General features: G+C 43.9%; 1 protein-coding gene, 1 non-coding gene and 1 pseudogene across 2 annotated transcripts; 2 read left to right on the top strand and 1 right to left on the bottom strand.

The window, feature by feature from the left end:
- Positions 1-251: 251 nt before the first annotated feature.
- On the top strand, positions 252-11491 carry LOC129829122 (outer mitochondrial transmembrane helix translocase). Its single transcript, XM_055890673.1, has 10 exons — positions 252-321; positions 7229-7414; positions 7546-7644; positions 8237-8357; positions 8482-8682; positions 8814-8920; positions 9010-9099; positions 9231-9281; positions 9368-9504; positions 9663-11491. The coding sequence occupies exons 2-10, from the start codon at positions 7241-7243 to the stop codon at positions 9781-9783; spliced, it is 1101 nt and encodes a 366-aa protein (XP_055746648.1). The 5' UTR covers positions 252-321; positions 7229-7240; the 3' UTR covers positions 9784-11491.
- A 63-nt stretch (positions 11492-11554) lies between these two features.
- LOC129829123 (bifunctional 3'-phosphoadenosine 5'-phosphosulfate synthase 1-like) lies at positions 11555-20224 on the bottom strand (annotated as a pseudogene).
- A 428-nt stretch (positions 20225-20652) lies between these two features.
- On the top strand, positions 20653-20728 carry trnaa-ugc (transfer RNA alanine (anticodon UGC)). The gene has a single exon. It is a non-coding gene; the product is annotated as a tRNA-Ala (tRNA).
- The last annotated feature ends 619 nt before the right edge of the window (positions 20729-21347 follow it).

The following is a 21347-nucleotide window of genomic DNA, read 5'->3' as shown; positions in this document are numbered from 1 at the left end:
CTTGTGCCGTTATTTACCTTAAATTGCATCGGTCTGTACTTTACTATTTATATTTTTGCCAACTTTTACTTTACTACATTCCTAAAGAAAATAATGTACTTTTTACTCCATACATTTTCCATGGTACCCAAAATTACTCTACATTTTGACAGGAAAATTGCCCAATTCATACACCTATTGAGTACTCTTTTCCATCAGTCCCATGCCACAGAAATATTGAGGAAATTATTTTTGTGTCTATTCCAAAACAGTAGGGGGCACCTACCACGCCGAGCCTCATGCTGACAACCCCCGGACAAGAGTAAGAGTCGGAAGCGCGAGGTGAGTGTCACACCAGTCCACATGAGCAAACTGTGATGGTTTATTTGTTTTTCTAAATATGTTAAATGTTCTTATTAGAAATAGATGGATTAATCCAACACATTTCACAAGGTGTCCGGGCTAGTAGTATTTTTTTCCCTACAAAGTAACGACACATTTTTTGTCACGAGGCTGCATGCTAACTGGAAGGTCAAAGCTAGCTCTCGAAAACCCTTCTCCATTTGTAGGGTTTTCAGCGGTTACATTCGCCCACATGTGAACTACAATTCCGACGCTGTGCTTAACGTTTAGAAAAGGGGCATATCAGTAGATTTACTCATCTTTCATATCAGCAAGACAGAATCATTCAAATAAAAATTATACTTACTGTAGCAGTTTTGCACAGAGCCACAAGCTGTGTGTGCCTCCAGTTGACGAACTAACTTGGGTATTCACAAAGGTGTTCGGATCACGGTAGATAGCTAATTAGCACAGGTGGCCGCCTATGTCTACCTTAAACAAGCGATGTAACGTGAAGATATGGCCATGTGGGAATACGAATGCCGTGTTTACATGGTAGTAGATGGTAAACCGGATGTCATTGTTTTCAATGAGAGCACGACTGTAAATGCCGGTATTGAATCCCGTCAGCCGCAACCGTAGACTGGACTTGCCGCCAAAGTTCAAATATTTAACTTCTACCGATGTTGATTTGCTGATTGTTTACTGAAATCACTATAGCAACACGTGCCTTGTGTTGGCTTGGCTGTCACTCTCATTCTTACTTGCTTGATCCGCTATGCCAACAGGTATGATGGTTTTTGCGTCCCTCGTCTAAACGCAGCATAACACGAACCTAGCTTTCAAACTCTGAGTCATTCTGCTTTACAGTTTTCAGCCATTAGCTTCGCCCACTTCTAACTCTTGTAGAATTAATTACTTAAAAATCATACAATGTGATTTTCGTTTTAGATTCTGTCTCTCACAGTTGAAGTGTACCTATGATAACAATTACAGACCTCTACATGCTTTGTAAGTAGGAAAACCTGCAAAATCAAATACTTATTCTCCCCACTGTTATATATATATCTTAAGGCTCCCGAGTTGCACTAAGGCACTGCATCTCAATGCTAGAGGCGTCACTATAGACACCCTGGTTCGAAATCAGACTATCACAACCGACCGTGATTGGGAGTCCCATAGGGCGGCTTACAATTGACCCAGCGTCGTCCGGGTTTGACCGGTGTAGGCCATCATTGTAAATAAGAATTTGTTCTTAACTAGATAAATACAGCTTATTTTAAAAAAAATATAGATTTTATTAATTTTTTAATATGTAATTGATTTTATATTTGTTTTATTTATATATTTCTTATTTTTAACCTTTTATTTAATTAATTTTATTTAATTAGTCAGTTAAGAACTACCTCTTATTTACAATGACGGCCAAACCCGGACGACGTTGGGTCAATTGTGTTCCTCCCTATGGGACTCCCAATTGTGGCCGGATGTGATACAGCCTGGATTCTAACCAGGGACTGTAGTGACGCCTCTTGCACTGAGATGCAGTGCCTTAAACCGCTGCCCTGCTCGGGAGCTGTAATATATATATATTATTCTTTATTTTTTTTACACACACAGTTGAAGTCGGAAGTTTACATACACTTAGGTTGGAGTCATTAAAACTCGCTTTTCAACCACTCCACACATTTCTTGTTAACAAACTATAGTTTTGGCAAGTCGGTTAGGACATCTACTTTGTGCATGACACTAATTTTTCCAACAATTGTTTACAGGCCGATTATTTCACTTATAATTCACTGTATCACAATTCCAGTGGGTCAGAAGTTTACGTACACTAAGTTGACTGTGCCTTTAACCAGCTTGGAAAATTCCAGAAAAATTGTCATGGCTTTAGAAGCTTCTGATAGGCTAATTGACATCATTTGAGTCAATTAGAGGTGTACCTATGGATGTATTTCAAGGACTACCTTCAAACTCAGTGGCTCTTTGCTTGACATCATGGAAAAATCGAAAGAAATCAGCCAAGACCTTAGGAAAAAAATTGTATGCCTCCACAAGTCTTGTTCATCCTTGGGAGCAATTTCTAAACGCGTGAAGGTACCGCGTTCATCTGTACAAACAATAGTACGCAAGTATGACCACCATGGGACCATGCATCCCTCATACCCCTCAGGAAGGAGACGCTTTCTGTCTCTTAGAGATGAACGTACTTTGGTGTGAAAAGTGCAAATCAATCCCAGAACAACAGCAAAGTACCTTGTGAAGATGCTGGAGGAAACAGGTACAGAAGTATCTATATCCACAGTAAAACGAGTCCTATATCGACATAACCTGAAAGGCCGCTCAGTAAGGAAGAAGCCACTGCTCCAAAACCGCCATAAAAAAGGCCAGACTACGGTTTGCAACTGCACATGGGGACAAAGATCGTACCTTTTGGAGAAATGTCCTCTGGTCTGATGAAACAAAAATAGAACTGTTTGGCCATAATGACCATCGTTATGTTTGGAGGAAAAAGTGTGAGGCTTGCAAGCCGAAGAACACCAAAACACCCAGAAGATACTATCATCAGTAGGCGAAAAGGTAGTTGGCGTCTATGAATGAGTTAGGTCAAGCCAAGCTTTCGATTTTGTAACACGCAAAGTGAAACTACGAGCTAGCAAGTCGTCTTTCCACAGTTTAGGTTGTCATTAGTCTGTATTGTAAAAAAAAAAAAAAAAAAAAAAAAATGATAGACTTTTAAAGGCCCAGAGCAGTCAACCTTGATTTTCCTCTGAGCAAAAATCTAAACGCAACATGTAAAGTGTTGGTTCCATTTTTCATGAGGTGAAGTAAAAGATTCCAGAAAATTTCCTTACGCACAGAAGCTTATTTTTCTCATATTGTGGGTAAACATTTGTTTACATCCCTGTTAGTGAGCGTTTCTCCTTTGCAAGATAATACATCCACCTGACAGGTGTTGCATATCAAGAAGCTGATTAAACAGCATCATTACACAGGTGTACCTTGTGCTAGGGACACACAAAGTCCGCTCAAATGTGCAGTTTTGTTACACAATACCACAGATGTCTCAAGTTTTGAGGGAGCGTGCAATTGGCATGCTGACTGCCGAAATGTCCACCAAAGCTGTTTTCAGATAATTGAATGTTAATTTCTCTGCCATAAGGGGTTTTTCGGATGTTAATCTTGTGAACAGAGTGCCCCATGGTGGAGTTATGGTTTGGGTAAGCATAAGCTACGGACAACGAAGGCATTTGCATTTTATCGTTGGCAATTTGAATGCACAGGATTACCATGACAATATTAATTTATAAAAAATAAAAGTTATCTTTGACCAACAGATGCATATCTGTATTCCCAGTCATGTGAAATCCAAAGATTAGAGCCTAATAAATGTATTTCAATTGACTGATTTCCCCATATGAACTGTAACTCAGCAAAATCTTTGACATTGCTGCATTTATATTTTTGTTCAGTATATATACACTGAGTATACCAAACATTAGTAACATCTTCCTAATATTGAGTTGTCCCCGCCCTACAAAGTTTACTCTACAAGGTGTCGAAAGCGTTCCACAAGGATGCTGGTCCATGTTGACTCATTTACATTACATTTAAGTCATTTAGCAGACGCTCTTATCCAGAGCGACTTACAAATTGGTGCATTCACCTTATGATATCCAGTGGAACAACCACTTTACAATAGTGCATCTAACTCTTTTAAGGGGGGGGGGGGGGGGTTAGAAGGATTACTTTATCCTATCCTAGGTATTCCTTAAAGAGGTGGGGTTTCAGGTGTCTCCGGAAGGTGGTGATTGACTCCGCTGACCTGGCATCGTGAGGGAGTTTGTTCCACCATTGGGGTGCCAGAGCAGCGAACAGTTTTGACTGGGCTGAGCGGGAACTGTACTTCCTCAGAGGTAGGGAGGCGAGCAGGCCAGAGGTGGATGAACGCAGTGCCCTTGTTTGGGTGTAGGGCCTGATCAGAGCCTGAAGGTACGGAGGTGCCGTTCCCCTCATAGCTCCGTAGGCAAGCACCATGGTCTTGTAGCGGATGCGAGCTTCAACTGGAAGCCAGTGGAGAGAGCGGAGGAGCGGGGTGACGTGAGAGAACTTGGGAAAGTTGAACACCAGACGGGCTGCGGCGTTCTGGATGAGTTGTAGGGGTTTAATGGCACAGGCAGGGAGCCCAGCCAACAGCGAGTTGCAGTAATCCAGACGGGAGATGACAAGTGCCTGGATTAGGACCTGCGCCGCTTCCTGCGTGAGGCAGGGTCGTACTCTGCGAATGTTGTAGAGCATGAACCTACAGGAACGGGTCACCGCCTTGATGTTAGTTGAGAACGACAGGGTGTTGTCCAGGATCACGCCAAGGTTCTTAGCACTCTGGGAGGAGGACACAATGGAGTTGTCAACCGTGATGGCGAGATCATGGAACGGGCAGTCCTTCCCCGGGAGGAAGAGCAGCTCCGTCTTGCCGAGGTTCAGCTTGAGGTGGTGATCCGTCATCCACACTGATATGTCTGCCAGACATGCAGAGATGCGATTCACCACCTGGTTATCAGAGGGGGGAAAGGAGAAGATTAATTGTGTGTCGTCTGCATAGCAATGATAGGAGAGACCATGTGAGGATATGACAGAACCAAGTGACTTGGTGTATAGCGAGAATAGGAGAGGGCCTAGAACAGAGCCCTGGGGGACACCAGTGGTGAGAGCACGTGGTGCGGAGACAGATTCTCGCCACGCCACCTGGTAGGAGCGACCTGTCAGGTAGGACGCAATCCAAGCGTGGGCCGCGCCGGAGATGCCCAGCTCGGAGAGGGTGGAGAGGAGGATCTGATGGTTCACAGTATCAAAGGCAGCCGATAGGTCTAGAAGGATGAGAGCAGAGGAGAGAGAGTTAGCTTTAGCAGTGCGGAGCGCCTCCGTGACACAGAGAAGAGCAGTCTCAGTTGAATGACTAGTCTTGAAACCTGACTGATTTGGATCAAGAAGGTCATTCTGAGAGAGATAGCAGGAGAGCTGTCCAAGGACGGCACGTTCAAGAGTTTTGGAGAGAAAAGAAAGAAGGGATACTGGTCTGTAGTTGTTGACATCGGAGGGATCGAGTGTAGGTTTTTTCAGAAGGGGTGCAACTCTCGCTCTCTTGAAGACGGAAGGGACGTAGCCAGCGGTCAAGGATGAGTTGATGAGCGAGGTGAGGTAAGGGAGAAGGTCTCCGGAAATGGTCTGGAGAAGAGAGGAGGGGATAGGATCAAGCGGGCAGGTTGTTGGGCGGCCGGCCGTCACAAGACGCGAGATTTCATCTGGAGAGAGAGGGGGGAAAGAGGTCAAAGCACAGGGTAGGGCAGTGTGAGCAGAACCAACGGTGTCGTTTGACTTAGCAAACGAGGATCGGATGTCGTCGACCTTCTTTTCAAAATGGTTGACGAAGTCATCAGCAGAGAGGGAGGAGGGGGGAGGAGGATTCAGGAGGGAGGAGAAGGTGGCAAAGAGCTTCCTAGGGTTAGAGGCAGATGCTTGGAATTTAGAGTGGTAGAAATTGGCTTTAGCAGCAGAGACAGAAGAGGAGAATGTAGAGAGGAGGGAGTGAAAGGATGCCAGGTCCGCAGGGAGGCGAGTTTTCCTCCATTTCCGCTCGGCTGCCCGGAGCCCTATTCTGTGAGCTCGCAATGAGTCGTCGAGCCACGGAGCAGGAGGGGAGGACCGAGCCGGCCTGGAGGATAGGGGACATAGAGAGTCAAAGGATGCAGAAAGGGAGGAGAGGAGGGTTGAGGAGGCAGAATCAGGAGATAGGTTGGAGAAGGTTTGAGCAGAGGGAAGAGATGATAGGATGGAAGAGGAGAGAGTAGCTGGGGAGAGAGAGCGAAGGTTGGGACGGCGCGATACCGTCCGAGTGAGGTCAGGGTGGGAAGTGTTGGATGAGAGCGAGAGGGAAAAGGATACAAGGTAGTGGTCGGACACTTGGAGGGGAGTTGCAATGAGATTAGTGGAAGAACAGCATCTAGTAAAGATGAGGTCAAGCGTATTGCCTGCCTTGTGAGTAGGGGGGGAAGGTGAGAGGGTGAGGTCAAAAGAGGAGAGGAGTGGAAAGAAGGAGGCAGAGAGGAATGAGTCAAAGGTAGACGTGGGGAGGTTAAAGTCACCCAGAACTGTGAGAGGTGAGCCATCCTCAGGAAAGGAACTTATCAGGGCGTCAAGCTCATTGATGAACTCTCCAAGGGAACCTGGAGGGCGATAAATGATAAGGATGTTAAGCTTGAAAGGGCTGGTAACTGTGACAGCATGGAATTCAAAGGAGGCGATAGACAGATGGGTCAGGGGAGAAAGAGAGAATGTCTCCAATGCTTCCCACAGTTGTGCCAAATTGGCTGGATGTCCTTTGGGTGGTGGACCATTCTTGATGCACACGGGAAACTGTTAAACGTGAAAAACCCAGCAGCGTTGCAGTTCTTGACACACTCGAACCGGTGCGCCAGGCATCTACTACCATAACCTGTTCAAAGACACTTAAATATTTTGTCTTGCCCATTCACCCTCTGAATGGCACACATAGACAATCCATGTCTCACTTGTCTTTAGGCTTAAAAATACTCCTTAAACCAGTCTCCTCCCTTTCATCTACACTGTTTTGAAGTGGATTTTACAAGTTACATCAATAAGGGATCATAGCTTTCACCTGGTCAGTCTGTCATGGAATGCACACGTGTTCTCAATATTCTGTACACCCAGTGTATTTCCACACTGAGGTTGGAATAATTCTGTGAAATTGTGAAAAGGATGCTAATGCCCTTTTGGTGTTTTGGTTGGATGGAGTTTTGGCCATAGTAGCTACTAGCCAAGCTTTATTGTTCAATTTCAACTGTGATTAAGTTGGGAGAATGTATTTTTCCCCCCCATCCTGCAGACATCTAAGAAGATGGTATTGAAGGAGATTCCAACTGAAGGTGTTGCCCGGCCCTTGGGCCGGAATGAAGTTATTGGTTTACTCTTCCGACTGACTATATTTGGTGCAGTCACCTACTTCACCATAAAGTGGATGGTTGATGCCATTGATCCCACAAGGAAACAGAAAATGGAAGCACAGAAACAGGTGAAGTTTTCAAATATAGACAAGTTTGACCTGTTTGATTCTGAGAATCTTCTGTGGATTATGTATCATGTTTGTTGGGACTGTATTGTAATGTGCAAAGGTAGATGGCTATTTACAGTTGGGGTTTTTAGGCAGAGAAACTCATGAAGCAGATCGGTGTGCAGAATGTCAAGCTCTCAGAGTATGAGATGAGCATCGCAGCACATCTGGTGGACCCACTGACCATGCAGGTAAAAGAGCTGCATCAATACACAATTTCTTGAACCCAAAACTTCATGACAATATTCTACAGAGTATACAAAACATTAAGAACACCTTCCTAATATTGAGTACCCCCACAATTCGTTGATGCATGAACTCTACATGGTGTCGAAAGCGTTCCACAAGGATGCTGGCCCATATTGACTCCAATGTTTCCCACAGTTGTGTCAAGTAGGCTGGATGTCCTTTGGGTGGTGGATTATCCTTGATACACATGGGGAACTGTTGAGTGTGAAAAACCCAGCAGCATTGCAGTTCTTGACAAAAACCGGTGCACCTGGCACCTACTACCATACCCCGTTCAAAGGCACTTAAATCTTTTTAAATTCAGCCTCTGAATGGCACCCATACACAATCCATGTCACGGCATAAAAATCTGTCTTTAAGCTGTTTCCTCCCCTTCATCTACACTGATTGAAGTGGATTTAACAAGTGACATCAATCAAGGGATCATAGCATTCACCTGGTCAGTCTGTCATGGAATAAGCAGGTGTTCTTAATGTTTTGTACACTCAGTGTGTGTTTATGCCTCACAACTAACCAATGTGATGCTCTCTACAGATCACATGGAGTGATATTGCTGGCCTAGATGAGGTCATCACTGAGCTGAAAGACACTGTCATACTTCCCATACAGAAGAGACACTTGTTTGAGGGATCCAGACTGCTTCAGCCACCAAAAGGTGAGTCTTGTTTCATAAAATATTAGCTTATTGAGACCGTTAATGATAGACACAATGCATATGAAGGTTCAACAGACCACCGTCAGTCTTTAACACTCCTCGTACCTATTCATTATGATAACAGGTGTGCTGCTGTATGGACCACCTGGCTGTGGAAAGACGCTGATTGCCAAAGCAACTGCCAAGGAAGCTGGCTTCCGCTTCATCAACCTGCAGCCTTCCACCCTCACAGACAAGTGGTATGGAGAGTCCCAGAAACTGGCTGCTGCCGTCTTCTCTTTAGCCATTAAGCTCCAGCCCTCAATCATCTTCATCGATGAAATTGGTAAATGCTTATTTTACCATTGCCCTTCAGTTGGTATACAGTACTTTGAAATCTTGTCTGTGTACTTCAGTTAAGCCAGTTATATAGTGATCATAACCACCTCCTATTGATCTTGTAATTTTCTGTTCCAGACTCTTTCCTGAGAAGCCGTTCCAGCTCTGACCACGAGGCCACAGCCATGATGAAGGCTCAGTTCATGAGCTTGTGGGATGGGCTGGAAACTGACTACAACTGCCAGGTGGGTCTATCATGAATAAAATACAAGGATCACGTGACACCTGTATGGTTGAGTCTGTTTCTCACTTGCCTCACCTTTTCCACATGCAGGTCATCATTATGGGGGCCACTAACCGTCCACAGGATCTCGACTCTGCCATTCTGAGGAGAATGCCCACAAGATTTCACATTAATCAGCCTGTGAGTATATTCACGAACTGTACACATGTTTTATCAGTACAATGAATATGTTCTATGATATGATTATGCAGTACTATATGAGATTACCTGAAATGTATTTAATTCCTGCTAACAAGTATTGTTTTTTGCAGAATGTCAGGCAGAGGGAAGAAATCTTGAAACTCATATTGGACAATGAAAATGTAAGTTCTACATGTAAGTCATGCTAATTAAGTTGTGCTTTGGGCACAGTGTGTGTTTTCACTTAACTTCCCCATGCATTTCCCAGGTTGAGCCCACTGTTGACTTTGTTGAGATAGCGAAGGAGACTGATGGATTCTCAGGGAGTGACCTCAGAGAGTTGTGTAGGGACGCTGCTCTGCTCTGTGTGCGGGACTTTGTCCATAACACCCATGCCAATGACAGGTACCACGCCCCTTATTGAGCCCTTACTCGATGACCATTACCACGGTCTTAAATTGGCTTTACATATGAGATTTCACACAATTACAGTGCCTTCTGCAGTTACCAGCAATATACTGACCTTTTTTTTGTCTCCTGGCTCCCTCCCACCCCCCTTCTAGTCTAGAAGAGGATTGCATCCGGTCCATCCAGCAGCAAGACATGCAGAGGGCCATCCAGAAGATGAGGAAGTCCAAGTCTGCAGGGGGACAGAGTGTACTGATGCATGCTGCTATGGATTGAGTCTTGATGTGCAAAAGAGAACTATTAAGCCTCTGGCTATGTTTTCCCTATGTATAAAGAGTACTGATAGAAATCATTAAGAGATACACATAATGTAAAGTCTATCATAATATCACTTTGTAACATTTTACTTCAACAATTAATTTAGAACAATTTGGTTCATTGCATTTACATTAAATATTTTGGTCAAAATGCAATTTATTTATCTTGAAGTTAGGTGTTACATGATACTTATGTTGGTATTAGTTTCTTATCCATGTCTGCTCAACCAAGGTCTCACCGAAGCATGCTCTCAGACTGCAAAATATGAGCACAGCTTTGGATCCGTTCAGGTTTGACAGCACACATGCTCGTCCTTATTACACACACAGCAATATTGATTTAGCCTTGGCCTTTCATCTTCCATTTTTTATCTGAGCATCATTTCTTTTGGTACTGTATATTTTTGGGCTATTCAGATTATTTTTTATCAAACTAGCTAGTGTAACATCTGTAATAAAATGTGCTACTTTTAGTAGGCACCGTCATCCTTTGACTATTAGCTAAATGTTATACAATGAGTGGTTCTCGGATGTCTGAATTATGAGTTCGATCATGCATGATAAAAGTTTCTATATCCGACAGAGCAATTCAACTTTTCATCGAAAGTCAATTATCGCTGTGGATGTTGTGAAGAGAACACGATGCAAAGATGCTTGGGGTAAAGATTAGTGTCGTGGCCTTCCATTTCTTTCTAGTAAATACATAAGAGTAGGTTAGAGCTGTAATATCGTGAGCTGCTAATGTTAAGGTATTTATTATTCATTTATTATTTGAGTTTACTTTTGTTTTTAAAACTTCAATAGATCAGGAAACCTGTGTGACAGGTTGTGTGTGTGTCTGTGCTTTCAGGTCCTTTTTATGTTCCCTTCTCAGTCCAGGTTTCATAAACAGAATATAGAAACTGCTTGTGAATACTTCCTGTGCTGATTGTCGTGTCTCTTATGCTGCATTCATGTGCTAGTCGGAACTAGGAAACTCGGAAATGTCAGACTTGCTAACTGGTTGTAGTTATATACGTGCCGCCTTCAAGTTTACAATTGGCTCATTCATCCCCCTCCTCTCCCCTGTAACTATTCCCCAGGTCGTTGCTGCAAATGAGAACGTGTTCAATAACGGTAAAATAAAAAAAACAGCAAGTCGGAAATGTCAAGAGTTTCCTAGTTCTGACTAGCACGTGAACACAGCATTATAGTTTCTGTTTATCTCTTATGATGAACAGGATGCTTAATTGTTGGGTGATTGATTATTTATTCATGACAAACTTCTAGTATCTCCCACAAGCAACAGCCATTGGAGCTTGTAAATTTATTGAATGTGTGATTGCCAATTCATAGTTAACTTGAATGACAAGTTCTGTGGACATATAGTTTTGGGGATTGGTGGAAATAGTTTTGTTTATTTTTTAACTTTTGTTTCGATAAAATATGCTTGCTTTTCTTTTTAATTTTAAATAATGGTGTTCCTGATTGTGACTAATATGTTAATTGAATAATGTTTTTTCAGTTAACAAATCGTCCAATGCGCTTCCTTTGTATTACCCTGCATTCTGGTGTCTGCTAAAATATATTACACAAATACATATTTTGATGTCATGTAATGTATTTGCTTGACATTTCCTATACTCTGAAAAGTATTCTGAAATATAAAAAGGTAAATAAGAACATGAGTTAATATGGCATCACTTGATATATACCCATTCCACTCACATACCACAAACTTCTTGGTCACTCATCTATGGAATTACATAATTTGTCTTCTCACAGTTTATTAAACATCTATCATAAATGTTTTTAGTTACTACCTTGGCTGTTCAGATGCAGTTAAAATGCATAGATAGGTAACAAAAGTGATCTGTTAATAAAATATTCATATTGATTTCTCCACAACTCTCACTTAAGTACTTTACTGTGCTTACCGATTCCCTTTGACCCACTCATAAAACTAAATGATATAGTTATTTAAAAAATATATGTTTTTAAAGCTCTCAGGCATGTATTCCATTTATGCCTAGATTTCTACAGTACTTGTTTGAAAATGGGAATATAAAATAAGGAGTGATCCCTCTGTTCAAACCAGGATGTGCAGGTGTTCCTTTGTCCTTCTGCAGGGAGCTGTAGTACTCTGAGGACCTTCCAGGCCTTATTGGCACCCAGAGGGTTTTCCCCACTGCGCTTCCCCAATCCTCATCTTGGTCACAGAGATTAACTCAAATTCCTGGTGTCTGGAAAGGAAGGTAAGACAAAAAAAAGTGAAGCAGCTTGACTCTCAGGGATAGAAACGTTTTTCGTGAGCCCTAGTTATTGCTTACAACTAGATCCCAGAAATTTTCCTGGTCAGGCCACATACAGTAGCCCGGAAAAACGTATGGCCCAAGAAAATGTCTATGTCAGTGAACCTCTCCTTATCATAGAAGTACACAGCTCTGAGTCTTGTAGGCAGCCACTCTGAAGGGGATGATCTACACAGAAGTGAGGCCAGGGGCCATGGTAAGCTCCTGTTTGGTCTCTGGGTGAGGCATGAGCGCAGGGGCCCGACCCACGATGTAGAAGTTGGCACCAGCTATCACCCGTGCCCGGCAGTGGTGCTCAACTGATGTGACCTGATTCTACTAAATAAAACAATGCTTAGAAATACTTAAGAGATTAGTGTCCGGTAAGTACAAACAGTGTAAGTTCAAATATATTTAAGATGTAGTGCAGGTGGAAACCATTACTCTACTCAGTGGGTCCAGCGTATATCCTGGGGGAGGGGAATATGGCCACGATGGTGCTGGCTGGGACTAGTACAGGCAGTATTACCATCCAGAAGAGTGTTGATGTGCAGAACCTGCAGGAACTCCCTCTCCCTCCAGAAGCCCTTGAGGGGGCTGGCCCAGCCCTCTGCCAGCATCTGCACCCACTGGAGGTCCAGCTACAGGAAATACAGAACAAAAACCTGCCATGAGGGTCAAATCAGGTGTTAACTACTCAACATGAAGGGTCAGCAGTTAAGTCTACTCAAGACTGTACGTATCAAACCCAAAAACATGCATACGAGAAGGATTTGTTACCTTGATAATGCTGACGGTGGGCAGCGTCTTGGCGTCGCTCAGTGCCAAGTCAAGCTTGTTCTCTGGCACAAAGAGCTCATTAACTTCCTCTGTCACGCTAGTTGGCACAATACGAATCAAAGGGATCAATGTGTTAGTACATTAACAAGTTCACACTGTTCAAAGGAGCCTGAAAATACTCATTTGAATAATTTCGTCCAATGACTAGGACATTTTCGTCATGGTAGAGATAGGGTAGTGCCAGTAATGGGAAAATACTGAATTAGCTACACCACAGACAGACGAGGCCCAAGAAGGTCTCAGGGACCATAGATAGACAATCCTGTTACTTCAGCAGCTCGACTACCTGCTGGATGCACTCATTCGCTGAGATCTCTCCGGCCTTCAGCACAAGCTCAGGTAACTCAGGCTTCTCCAAGGGTGAATCGATGCCCTTAAAGCCTCAGGGGAGAGGATTAGGATACATGTTCAGCACCTTGTCAATAATTGACACTACATTAGTGCTGTAGCTGTACAGTCTATGACGCACTCTCTTTGCTTGTTTAATAGCATAGCATGTAAAGTAGTAGACTTTGAAGCCATGTGATCTATACTGTTAAATGCAGCTCTGTAATGTAATGTAAAAGAGAACTGGAACACTAGAGGGCAGAGTCAGTCAATCACATTTATTTATAAAGCCCTATTTACATCAGCTGATGTCAAAGTGCTATACAGAAACCTAGCCTAAAACCCCAAACAGCAAGCAATGCAGATGTAGAAACACGGTGGCTAGGAAAATCTCCCTAGAAAGGCAGGAACCTAGAAAGAAACCTAGAGAGGAACCAGGCTCTGAGGGGTGGTCAGTCCTCTTCTGGCTGTGCCGGTTTGAGATTATAACAGTACATGGCCAAGATGTTCAAACGTTCATAGATGACCAGCAGGGTCAAATAATAATAATAATCACAGTGGTTGTAGAGGGTGCAACAGGTCAGCACCTCAGGAGTAAATGGCAGTTGGCTTTTCATAGCCAAGCATTCAGAGTTAGAGACAGCAGGTGCTGTAGAGAGAGAGAGTTGAAAACAGCAGGTAGCACATCCGGTGAACAGGTCAGGTTCCATAGCTGCAGGCAGAACAGTTGAAACTGGGGCAGCAGCATGACCAGGTGGACTGGGGACAGCAAGGAGTCATCAGGCCAGATAGTCCTGAGGTATGGTCCCAGGGCTCAGGTCCTCCGGGAGGGAAGGGAAAGGGAGAGAGAGACAATTAGAGAGAGCATACATAAATTCACACAAGACACCGGATAAGACAGGAGAAATACTCCAGATATAACAAACTGACCCAAGCCCCCGGACACAAACCCATTGCAGCATAAATACTGGAGGCTGAGACAGGATGGATCGAGTGACACTGTGGCCCCGTCCGACGATACCCCCGGACAGGGCCAACCAGGCAGGATAACCCCACCCACTTTGCCAAAGCACGGCCCCCACACAACTAGAGGGATATCTTCAACCACCAACTTACTATTCTGAGACAAGGCTGAATATAGCCCACGAATATCTCCCCCACAGCACGAACCCGAGGGGGGCGCCAAACCCGGAGAGGAAGATCACGTCAGTGACTCAACCCACTCAAGTGACGCACCCATCCTAGGGATGGAAGAGCACCAGTAAGCCAGTGACTCAGCCCCCGTAATAGGGTTAGAGGCAGAGAATCCTGGGTTGAGAGAGGGGAACCGGCCAGGCAGAGACAGAGAGGGCGGTTCATTGTGCCTTTCCGTTCACCTTCACACCCCTGGGCCAGACTACACTCAATCATAGGACCTACTGAAGAGATGTGTCTTCAATAAAGGTGTCTTCAATAAAGACTTAAAGGTCGAGACCGAGTCTGCGTCTCTTACATGGATAGGCAGACCATTCCATAAAAACGGAGCTCTATAGGAGAAATCCCTGCCTCCAGCTGTTTGCTTAGAAATTCTAGGGACAATAAGGAGGTCTGCGTCTGGTGACCGTAGCGTACGTGTAGGTATGTACGGCAGGACCAAATCGGAGAGATAGGTAGGAGCAAGTCCATGTACTGCTTTGTAGGTTAGCAGGAAAACCTTGAAATCAGCCATAGCCTTAACAGGAAGCCAGTGTAGAGAGGCTAGCACTGAAGTAATATGATCAAATTTTTTGGTTCTAGTCAAGAGTCTAGCAGCCGTGTTTAGCACTAACTGTATTTTATTTAGTGCTTTATCCAGGTAGCCAGAAAGTAGAGCATTGCAGTAGTCTAACCTAGAAGCGACAAAAGCATGGATGAACTTTTCTGCATCATTTTTGGACAGAAAGTTTCAGATTTTTGCAATGTTATGAAGATGGAAAAAAGATGTCCTTGAAATAGTCTTGATATGTTCGTCAAACGAGAGACCGGGATCCAGAGTAATGCCGAACTCTGTATAACCATCAAGATTAATTGTCAGATCCAACAGAAGATCTCTGTTTCTTGGAACCTAGAACTAGCATCTCTGTTTAGTCTGAGTTTAAAAGTAAAAAATGTGCCACCATCCACTTCCTTATGTCTGAAACGCAGGGCAATTTTGGAGCTTCACCATGTTTCATCAAAATGTACAGCTGTGTATCGTCCGCATAGCAGTGAAAGTTAACATTATGTTTCCGAATGACATCATCAAGAGGTAAAATATAGTGAAAACAATAGTGGTCCTAAAATGGAACCTTGAGGAACACTGAAACTTACAGTTGATTTGTCAGAGGACAAACCATCCACAGAGACAAACTGATATCTTTCTGACAGATAAGATCTAAACCAGGCCAGAACATGTCTGTGTAGACTAATTTGGGTTTCCAATCTCTCCAAAAGAATGTGGCGATCGATGGTGTCAAAAGCAGCACTAAGGTCTAGGAGCACGAGGACAGATGTAGAGCCTCAGTCTGACACCATTAAAAGGTAATTTACCACCTTCACAAGTGCAGTCTCAGTGCTATGATGGGGTCTAAAACCAGACTGAAGCGTTCCATATATATTGTTTGTCTTCAGGAAGGCAGTGAGTTGCTGCACAACAGCTTTTTCTAAAGTTATTGAGAGGAATGGGAGATTCGATATAGGCAGATAGATTTTTATATTTTCTGGGTCAAGGTTTGGCTTTTTCAAGAGAGGCTTTATTACTGCCACTTTTAGTGAGTTTGGTACACATCCGGTGGATAGGAAGCCGTTTATTATGTTCAATATAGGGCCAAGCACAGGAAGCAGCTCTTTCAGTAGTTTAGTTGGAATAGGGTCCAGTATGCATCTTGAAGGTTTAGAGCCCATTACTATTTTCATGAATGTGTCAAGAGATATAGTATTAATTAAAGAACTTGAGTGTCTCCCTTGATCCTAGGTCCTGGCAGTGTTGTGCAGACTCAGGACAACTGAGCTTTGGAGAAATACGCAGATTTAAAGAGTCCGTAATTTGCTTTCTAATGATCATGATCTTTATATCAAAGAAGTTAATGAATTCATCACTGCTGAAGTGAAAGCCATCCTCTCTTGGGGAATACATTTTAGTTAGCTTTTCGACAGTATCAAAAATACATTTTGGATTGTTCTTATTCTCCTCAATTAAGTTGGAAAAATAGGATGATCGAGCAGCAGTGAGGGCTCTTTGATATTGCACGGCACTGTCTTTCCAAGCTAGTCGGAAGACTTCCAGTTTGGTGGAGCGCAATTTCCGTTCCAATTTTCTGGAAGCTTGCTTCGGGGCTCGTGTATTTTCTGTGTACCAGGGAGCTAGTTTCTCATGACATATGTTTTTAGTTTTCAGGGGTGCGACTGCATCTAGGGTATTGCGCAAGGTTAAATGTAGTTCCTCAGTTAGGTGGTTAACCAATATTTGTACTCTGACGTCCTTGGGTAGGTGAAGGGAGTCTGGAAGGGCATCTAGGAATCTTTGAGTTGTCCGGGAATTTATAGCACAACTTTTGATGCTCCTTTGTTGGGGTCTAAGGAGATTATTTGTTGCAATTGGTGGTCCGATAGTCCAGGATTATGAGGAAAAACATTAAGATCCACAATATTTATTCCACGGGTCAAAACTAGGTCCAGAGTATGACTGTGGCAGTGAGTAGGTCCAGGGACATGTTGTATAAAACCCACTGAGTCAATGATGGCTCTGAAAGCATTTTGGAGTGGGTCTGTGGACTTTTCCATGTGAATGTTAAAGTCACCAAAAATGTGAATATTATCTGCCATGACTACAACGTCCGATAGGAATTCCGGGAACTCAGTGAGGAATGCTGTATATGACCCAAGAGGCCTGTACAGTAGCTATAAAAAGTGGTTGAGTAGGCTGCATAGATTTCATGACTAGAAGCGCAAAAGACAAAAACGCAGTCATTTTTTAAAATTGTATTGACATTTGCTATTGTAATTGTTAGCAACACCTCCGCCTTTGCGGGATGCGCGGGGGATATGGTCACTAGTATAACCAGGAGGAGAGGCCTCATAACACAGTAAATGACGCCACTCCTCATTTACGGCGATGTTTCAGTCAGGCCAATCACATCAAGATGATGAGCAGTGATTAGCTAATTGACTATACTGCCTTGGAAGTGAGGGATCTAACATTAGGTAGCCCTATTTTGAGATGTGCGATATCACAATCTATTTCAATAATGACAGCGATGGAGGAGGTCTTTATTCAAGTGAGATTGCTAAGGGGAACACCGCCATTTTTAGTTTTGCCCAACCTAGGTCGAGACACAGACACGGTCTCAACGGGGATAACGTTAGCTGAGCTGACTACACTGACTGTGCTAGTGGCAGACTCCACTAATTTGGCAGGCTGGCTAACATCCTGTAGCCTGGCCTCCACCCTGTCTCATTGTGGAGCTAGAGGAGTTAGAGCCCTGTCTATGTTGGTAGATAAGATGAGAGCACCCCTCCAGCTAGGATGGAGTCTGTCACTCCTCAGCAGGCCAGACGTGGTCCTGTTTGTGGGTGAGTCCCAGAAAGAGGGCCAATTATCTACAAATTCTATATTTTGGGAGGGGCAGAAAACAGTTTTCAACCAGCGATTGTTGTGAGACTGCTGTAAAGCTCATCACTTCCCCTAACTGGGAGGGGGCCAGAGACAATTACTCGATGCCGACATCTTTCTAGCTGATTTACACGCTGAAGCTATGTTACGCTTGGTGACCTCTGACTGTTTCATCCTAACATCGTTGGTGCCAACGTGGATAACAATATCCCTATACCCTCTACACCCGCCAGTTTTAGCCTTAGCCAGCACCATCTTCAGGTGAGCCTTTACGTCGGTAGCCCTGCCCCCTGGTAAACAGTGTATGATCGCTGGGTGATTCTGTTTAAGTCTAATACTGCGGGGCAATGGAGTCGCAAATGACTTGGGTTTTCAATTTGTCAGAGCTAATGGTGGGAGGCTTTGGCGGCTCAGACCCCGTAACGGGTGGAGGAGAGACCAGAGAAGGCTCGGCCTCAGACTCCGACTCGCTGCTTAATGGGGAGAACCGGTTGAAAGTTTCTGTCGGCTGCATGAGCGACACCGATTAAGCATTCCGACAGCATTTCCTTCCAGAAGCCATGAGAAAGTTGTCCGGCTGCGGGGACCGTGCGTGGGGATTTATACTACTATCTGTACTTATTGGTGGCACAGACGCTGTTTCATCCTTTCCTACACTTAAATTACCCTTGCCTAACGATTGCGTCTGAAGCTGGGCTTGCAGCACGGCTATCGTCACCATAAGGCGATAGGTCTCCTGTATATTATGAGTACAGCGACTGCAATTAAACGGCATAATGTTAATGTTACTACATAGCTTCGGCTGGTGGATGTCCTGTAGAACCATGTCCAGATAAAACGTTCAATGTGGAAAAAGTTGAGGGAAAAATGCAAATATAAACCGGTTATTAAAAATGTTTTAAGTAAAAACCGTAAAGTTGGCAACAAACCGCACAGCAGCACGTAAACAATTCCACAAGTTGTGACCGGAAGATCTGCCCTACGACACTGAGGACGCAGTCACCACCTGGATCAACAGGGTACTAAGACACACACAGTCAGTCTGATCCAGACCTTTAATCTCTCCAGCACAGGCTTTCTTGTAGAGGCCTTTGACATCCCTTCTCTAAAACACCCCCAGAGGAGCGCCAATGAACACCTCGAAGAACCACAGCCCAGAGCACCCATGGATTTTCCTAGCTTCATCTCGGTTCCTACGCACAAGAGGAAGAGACTGGGTAGCAAAAATCAACAGGATTGGTATCTTGATTTTACTTCTATAACAAAAACAGGTTTTCAAAACCAGATAGTAACAGAAGTGAATGCAGATACACAGTATAGCAGCTATACAAGCCAGAGCTCAGATCCATCACAATGGATGATTTAGAGATGGCCCTTTGATAAGTTTCTAACTAAGTATCTCATATCAAGTGCAAACTGAACAGTGTCTGTTTATCTGTTTCACTCACTCACCTTCGTGAATGGAGCAATGAAACTGGTGACGCAGATCAATCCTGCATCTGCAAACAGCTTGGCCACCTGAGCAACGCGCCTGATGTTCTCCCTGTCCACAGAGGTGAAGCCTATGTTACTATCCAGTCCCTGTCGGATGTTATCCCCGTCCAAGGAGTAGCGGGGAATACCAAGTACTCGTCCAGGGCAAAGCCAACGGTTTTCTTTCCAGCACCTGACAAACCCTTAGTACACAGTGACATAGTCAATATTGACAATACATCCATTATCCAACAAGGCTTATGTGAAACTCTGCAGTGTAGTATTGGAGAGAGGGTATTTCTTTGCTTACCTGTGCATTAAGTAATTCCCAACACAAGTATACCTTCACATATGTTTCATTTCCAAGCAGAACAATATGTCTGTCTTTGTCTAGTTTTGATAAGAGAAACTAGAGAATAGCAATTCGTTGTTACTTTGGAGAGGGCCCTATGGATAAATGAGAAGGTGGTGGGAGAATGCAAGTGGTGAGTGACACCTGATGAATGTCATATGATCCATCTATAAGCTTATGTATGTGAAATAGCTGAAAGAAGCCACGCTACAGTGAGCTGCACTACTCTGAACCTGTACAGCAGGCTACTATTACTCTGAATGCAATGGGAAGGATTGTAAAGAGTTCACAGCGCATCGGGTCCTTGTTAGAAGTTAAAAGGATACGACTACTGACCACCAGGCAGAGACTAGAATGACATAGATAACCCAAACCCAGGGAAGCTTTAATTGGATAGAATGAAAGTCTTTCAGATCTGGAAATAACAAGGTACACTAATGTCGCTCCAGCCTTTTCTAGTTATTCTGTCCAGCCTCCCTATGTGCATCTCTGTGGCTTCGCACGCTGTGTGCAGGCGGACCAGGTTGGTGGGGGGCTGCAGGGGGACAGGGGGAAAACAAAAAGGGCTATTCATTGATACATTCCTGCAGTGTGGCAGTCAGGCCCACTGTTCGCTGGCTGCAACCCCTCACACACAGGCCTGGATATGCTTCTCCCAGGTCTGCCCAGAATGAGCTTCATTCATTTGGCCCATGGGCTCAGTGACTCCCATAGTACATAGCGGCTCACTAAAACTGTTAGACACAACTCGTCAATGAGCCCTTGTTAGGGACATGGATAAGCTTAATCAAAACTGGTTCAACTGGCACAACTTTGCGCACTGTTTAGCAGCCATAACCCAGATCCAGGTGTGTAGCCTAGATGCCTGTCACTAAATATGCCACAACCTGTAATAGCACACATCTCAGCTATTTGAAACAGTTAAACACATCATACACTATCATATCATATAGTAAAGGCCCCGTGTGGCTCAGTTGGTAGAGCATGGCGCTTGCAACGCCAGGGTTGTGGGTTCGATTCCCACGGGGGGCCTGTACAAAAAAGAGCGTCTGCTAAATGACTTAAATGTAAATGTAAATCATAATACATTCTATACAATAACCTTCATTGTGTTGATATTATACAGAACAGTCTCAATTCGCCGGGGCATGGACTCTACAAGGTGTCGAAAGCGTTCCACAGTGATGCTGGCCCATGTTGACTCCAATGCTTCCCACAGTTGTGTCAAGTTGACTGGATGTCTTTTGGGTGGTGGACCATTCTAGATACACACGGGAAACTGATGAGCTTGAAAAACACAGCAGCGTTGCAGTTCTTGACACAAACTGGTGCTCCTGGTGCCTACTACCATACCCCGTTCAAAGGCGCTAAAATCTTGTGTCTTGCCTTTTTACCCTCTGAATGGCACACACACAATCCATGTCTCAATTGTCTCAAGGCTTAATAATAATTATTTAACCTGTCTCCTCCCCTTCAATCCACTGTTTGAAGTGGATTTAAGAAGTGACAATATGGGATCATAGTTTATGTCATGGAAAGCACAGGTCTTCTTAATGTTTTGTACACTCAGTGTATAACATGGGTGGCATATTATTTAATGTGGATGTTTAATATTCTTATTCTAATTGAAAAGGAATTTCTTTGCCAAGAAT

Source organism: Salvelinus fontinalis, chromosome 30 (genome assembly GCF_029448725.1).
Source record: "Salvelinus fontinalis isolate EN_2023a chromosome 30, ASM2944872v1, whole genome shotgun sequence".
NCBI classification, from domain to species: Eukaryota; Metazoa; Chordata; class Actinopteri; order Salmoniformes; family Salmonidae; genus Salvelinus; species Salvelinus fontinalis.
Note: the sequence above shows the minus strand (reverse complement) of the source record. Positions and strands in the feature narration are given on the sequence as shown.

Bases quoted from the DNA above. Each gene is read 5' to 3' on its own strand.
- LOC129829122 (XM_055890673.1), top strand. From the start codon at position 7,241: ATGGTATTGAAGGAGATTCCAACTGAAGGTGTTGCCCGGCCCTTGGGC. The intron at 7,415-7,545 runs GTGAAGTTTTCA...TGGGGTTTTTAG, and splicing joins AAATGGAAGCACAGAAACAG to GCAGAGAAACTCATGAAGCA. The intron at 8,921-9,009 runs GTGGGTCTATCA...TTCCACATGCAG, and splicing joins AAACTGACTACAACTGCCAG to GTCATCATTATGGGGGCCAC.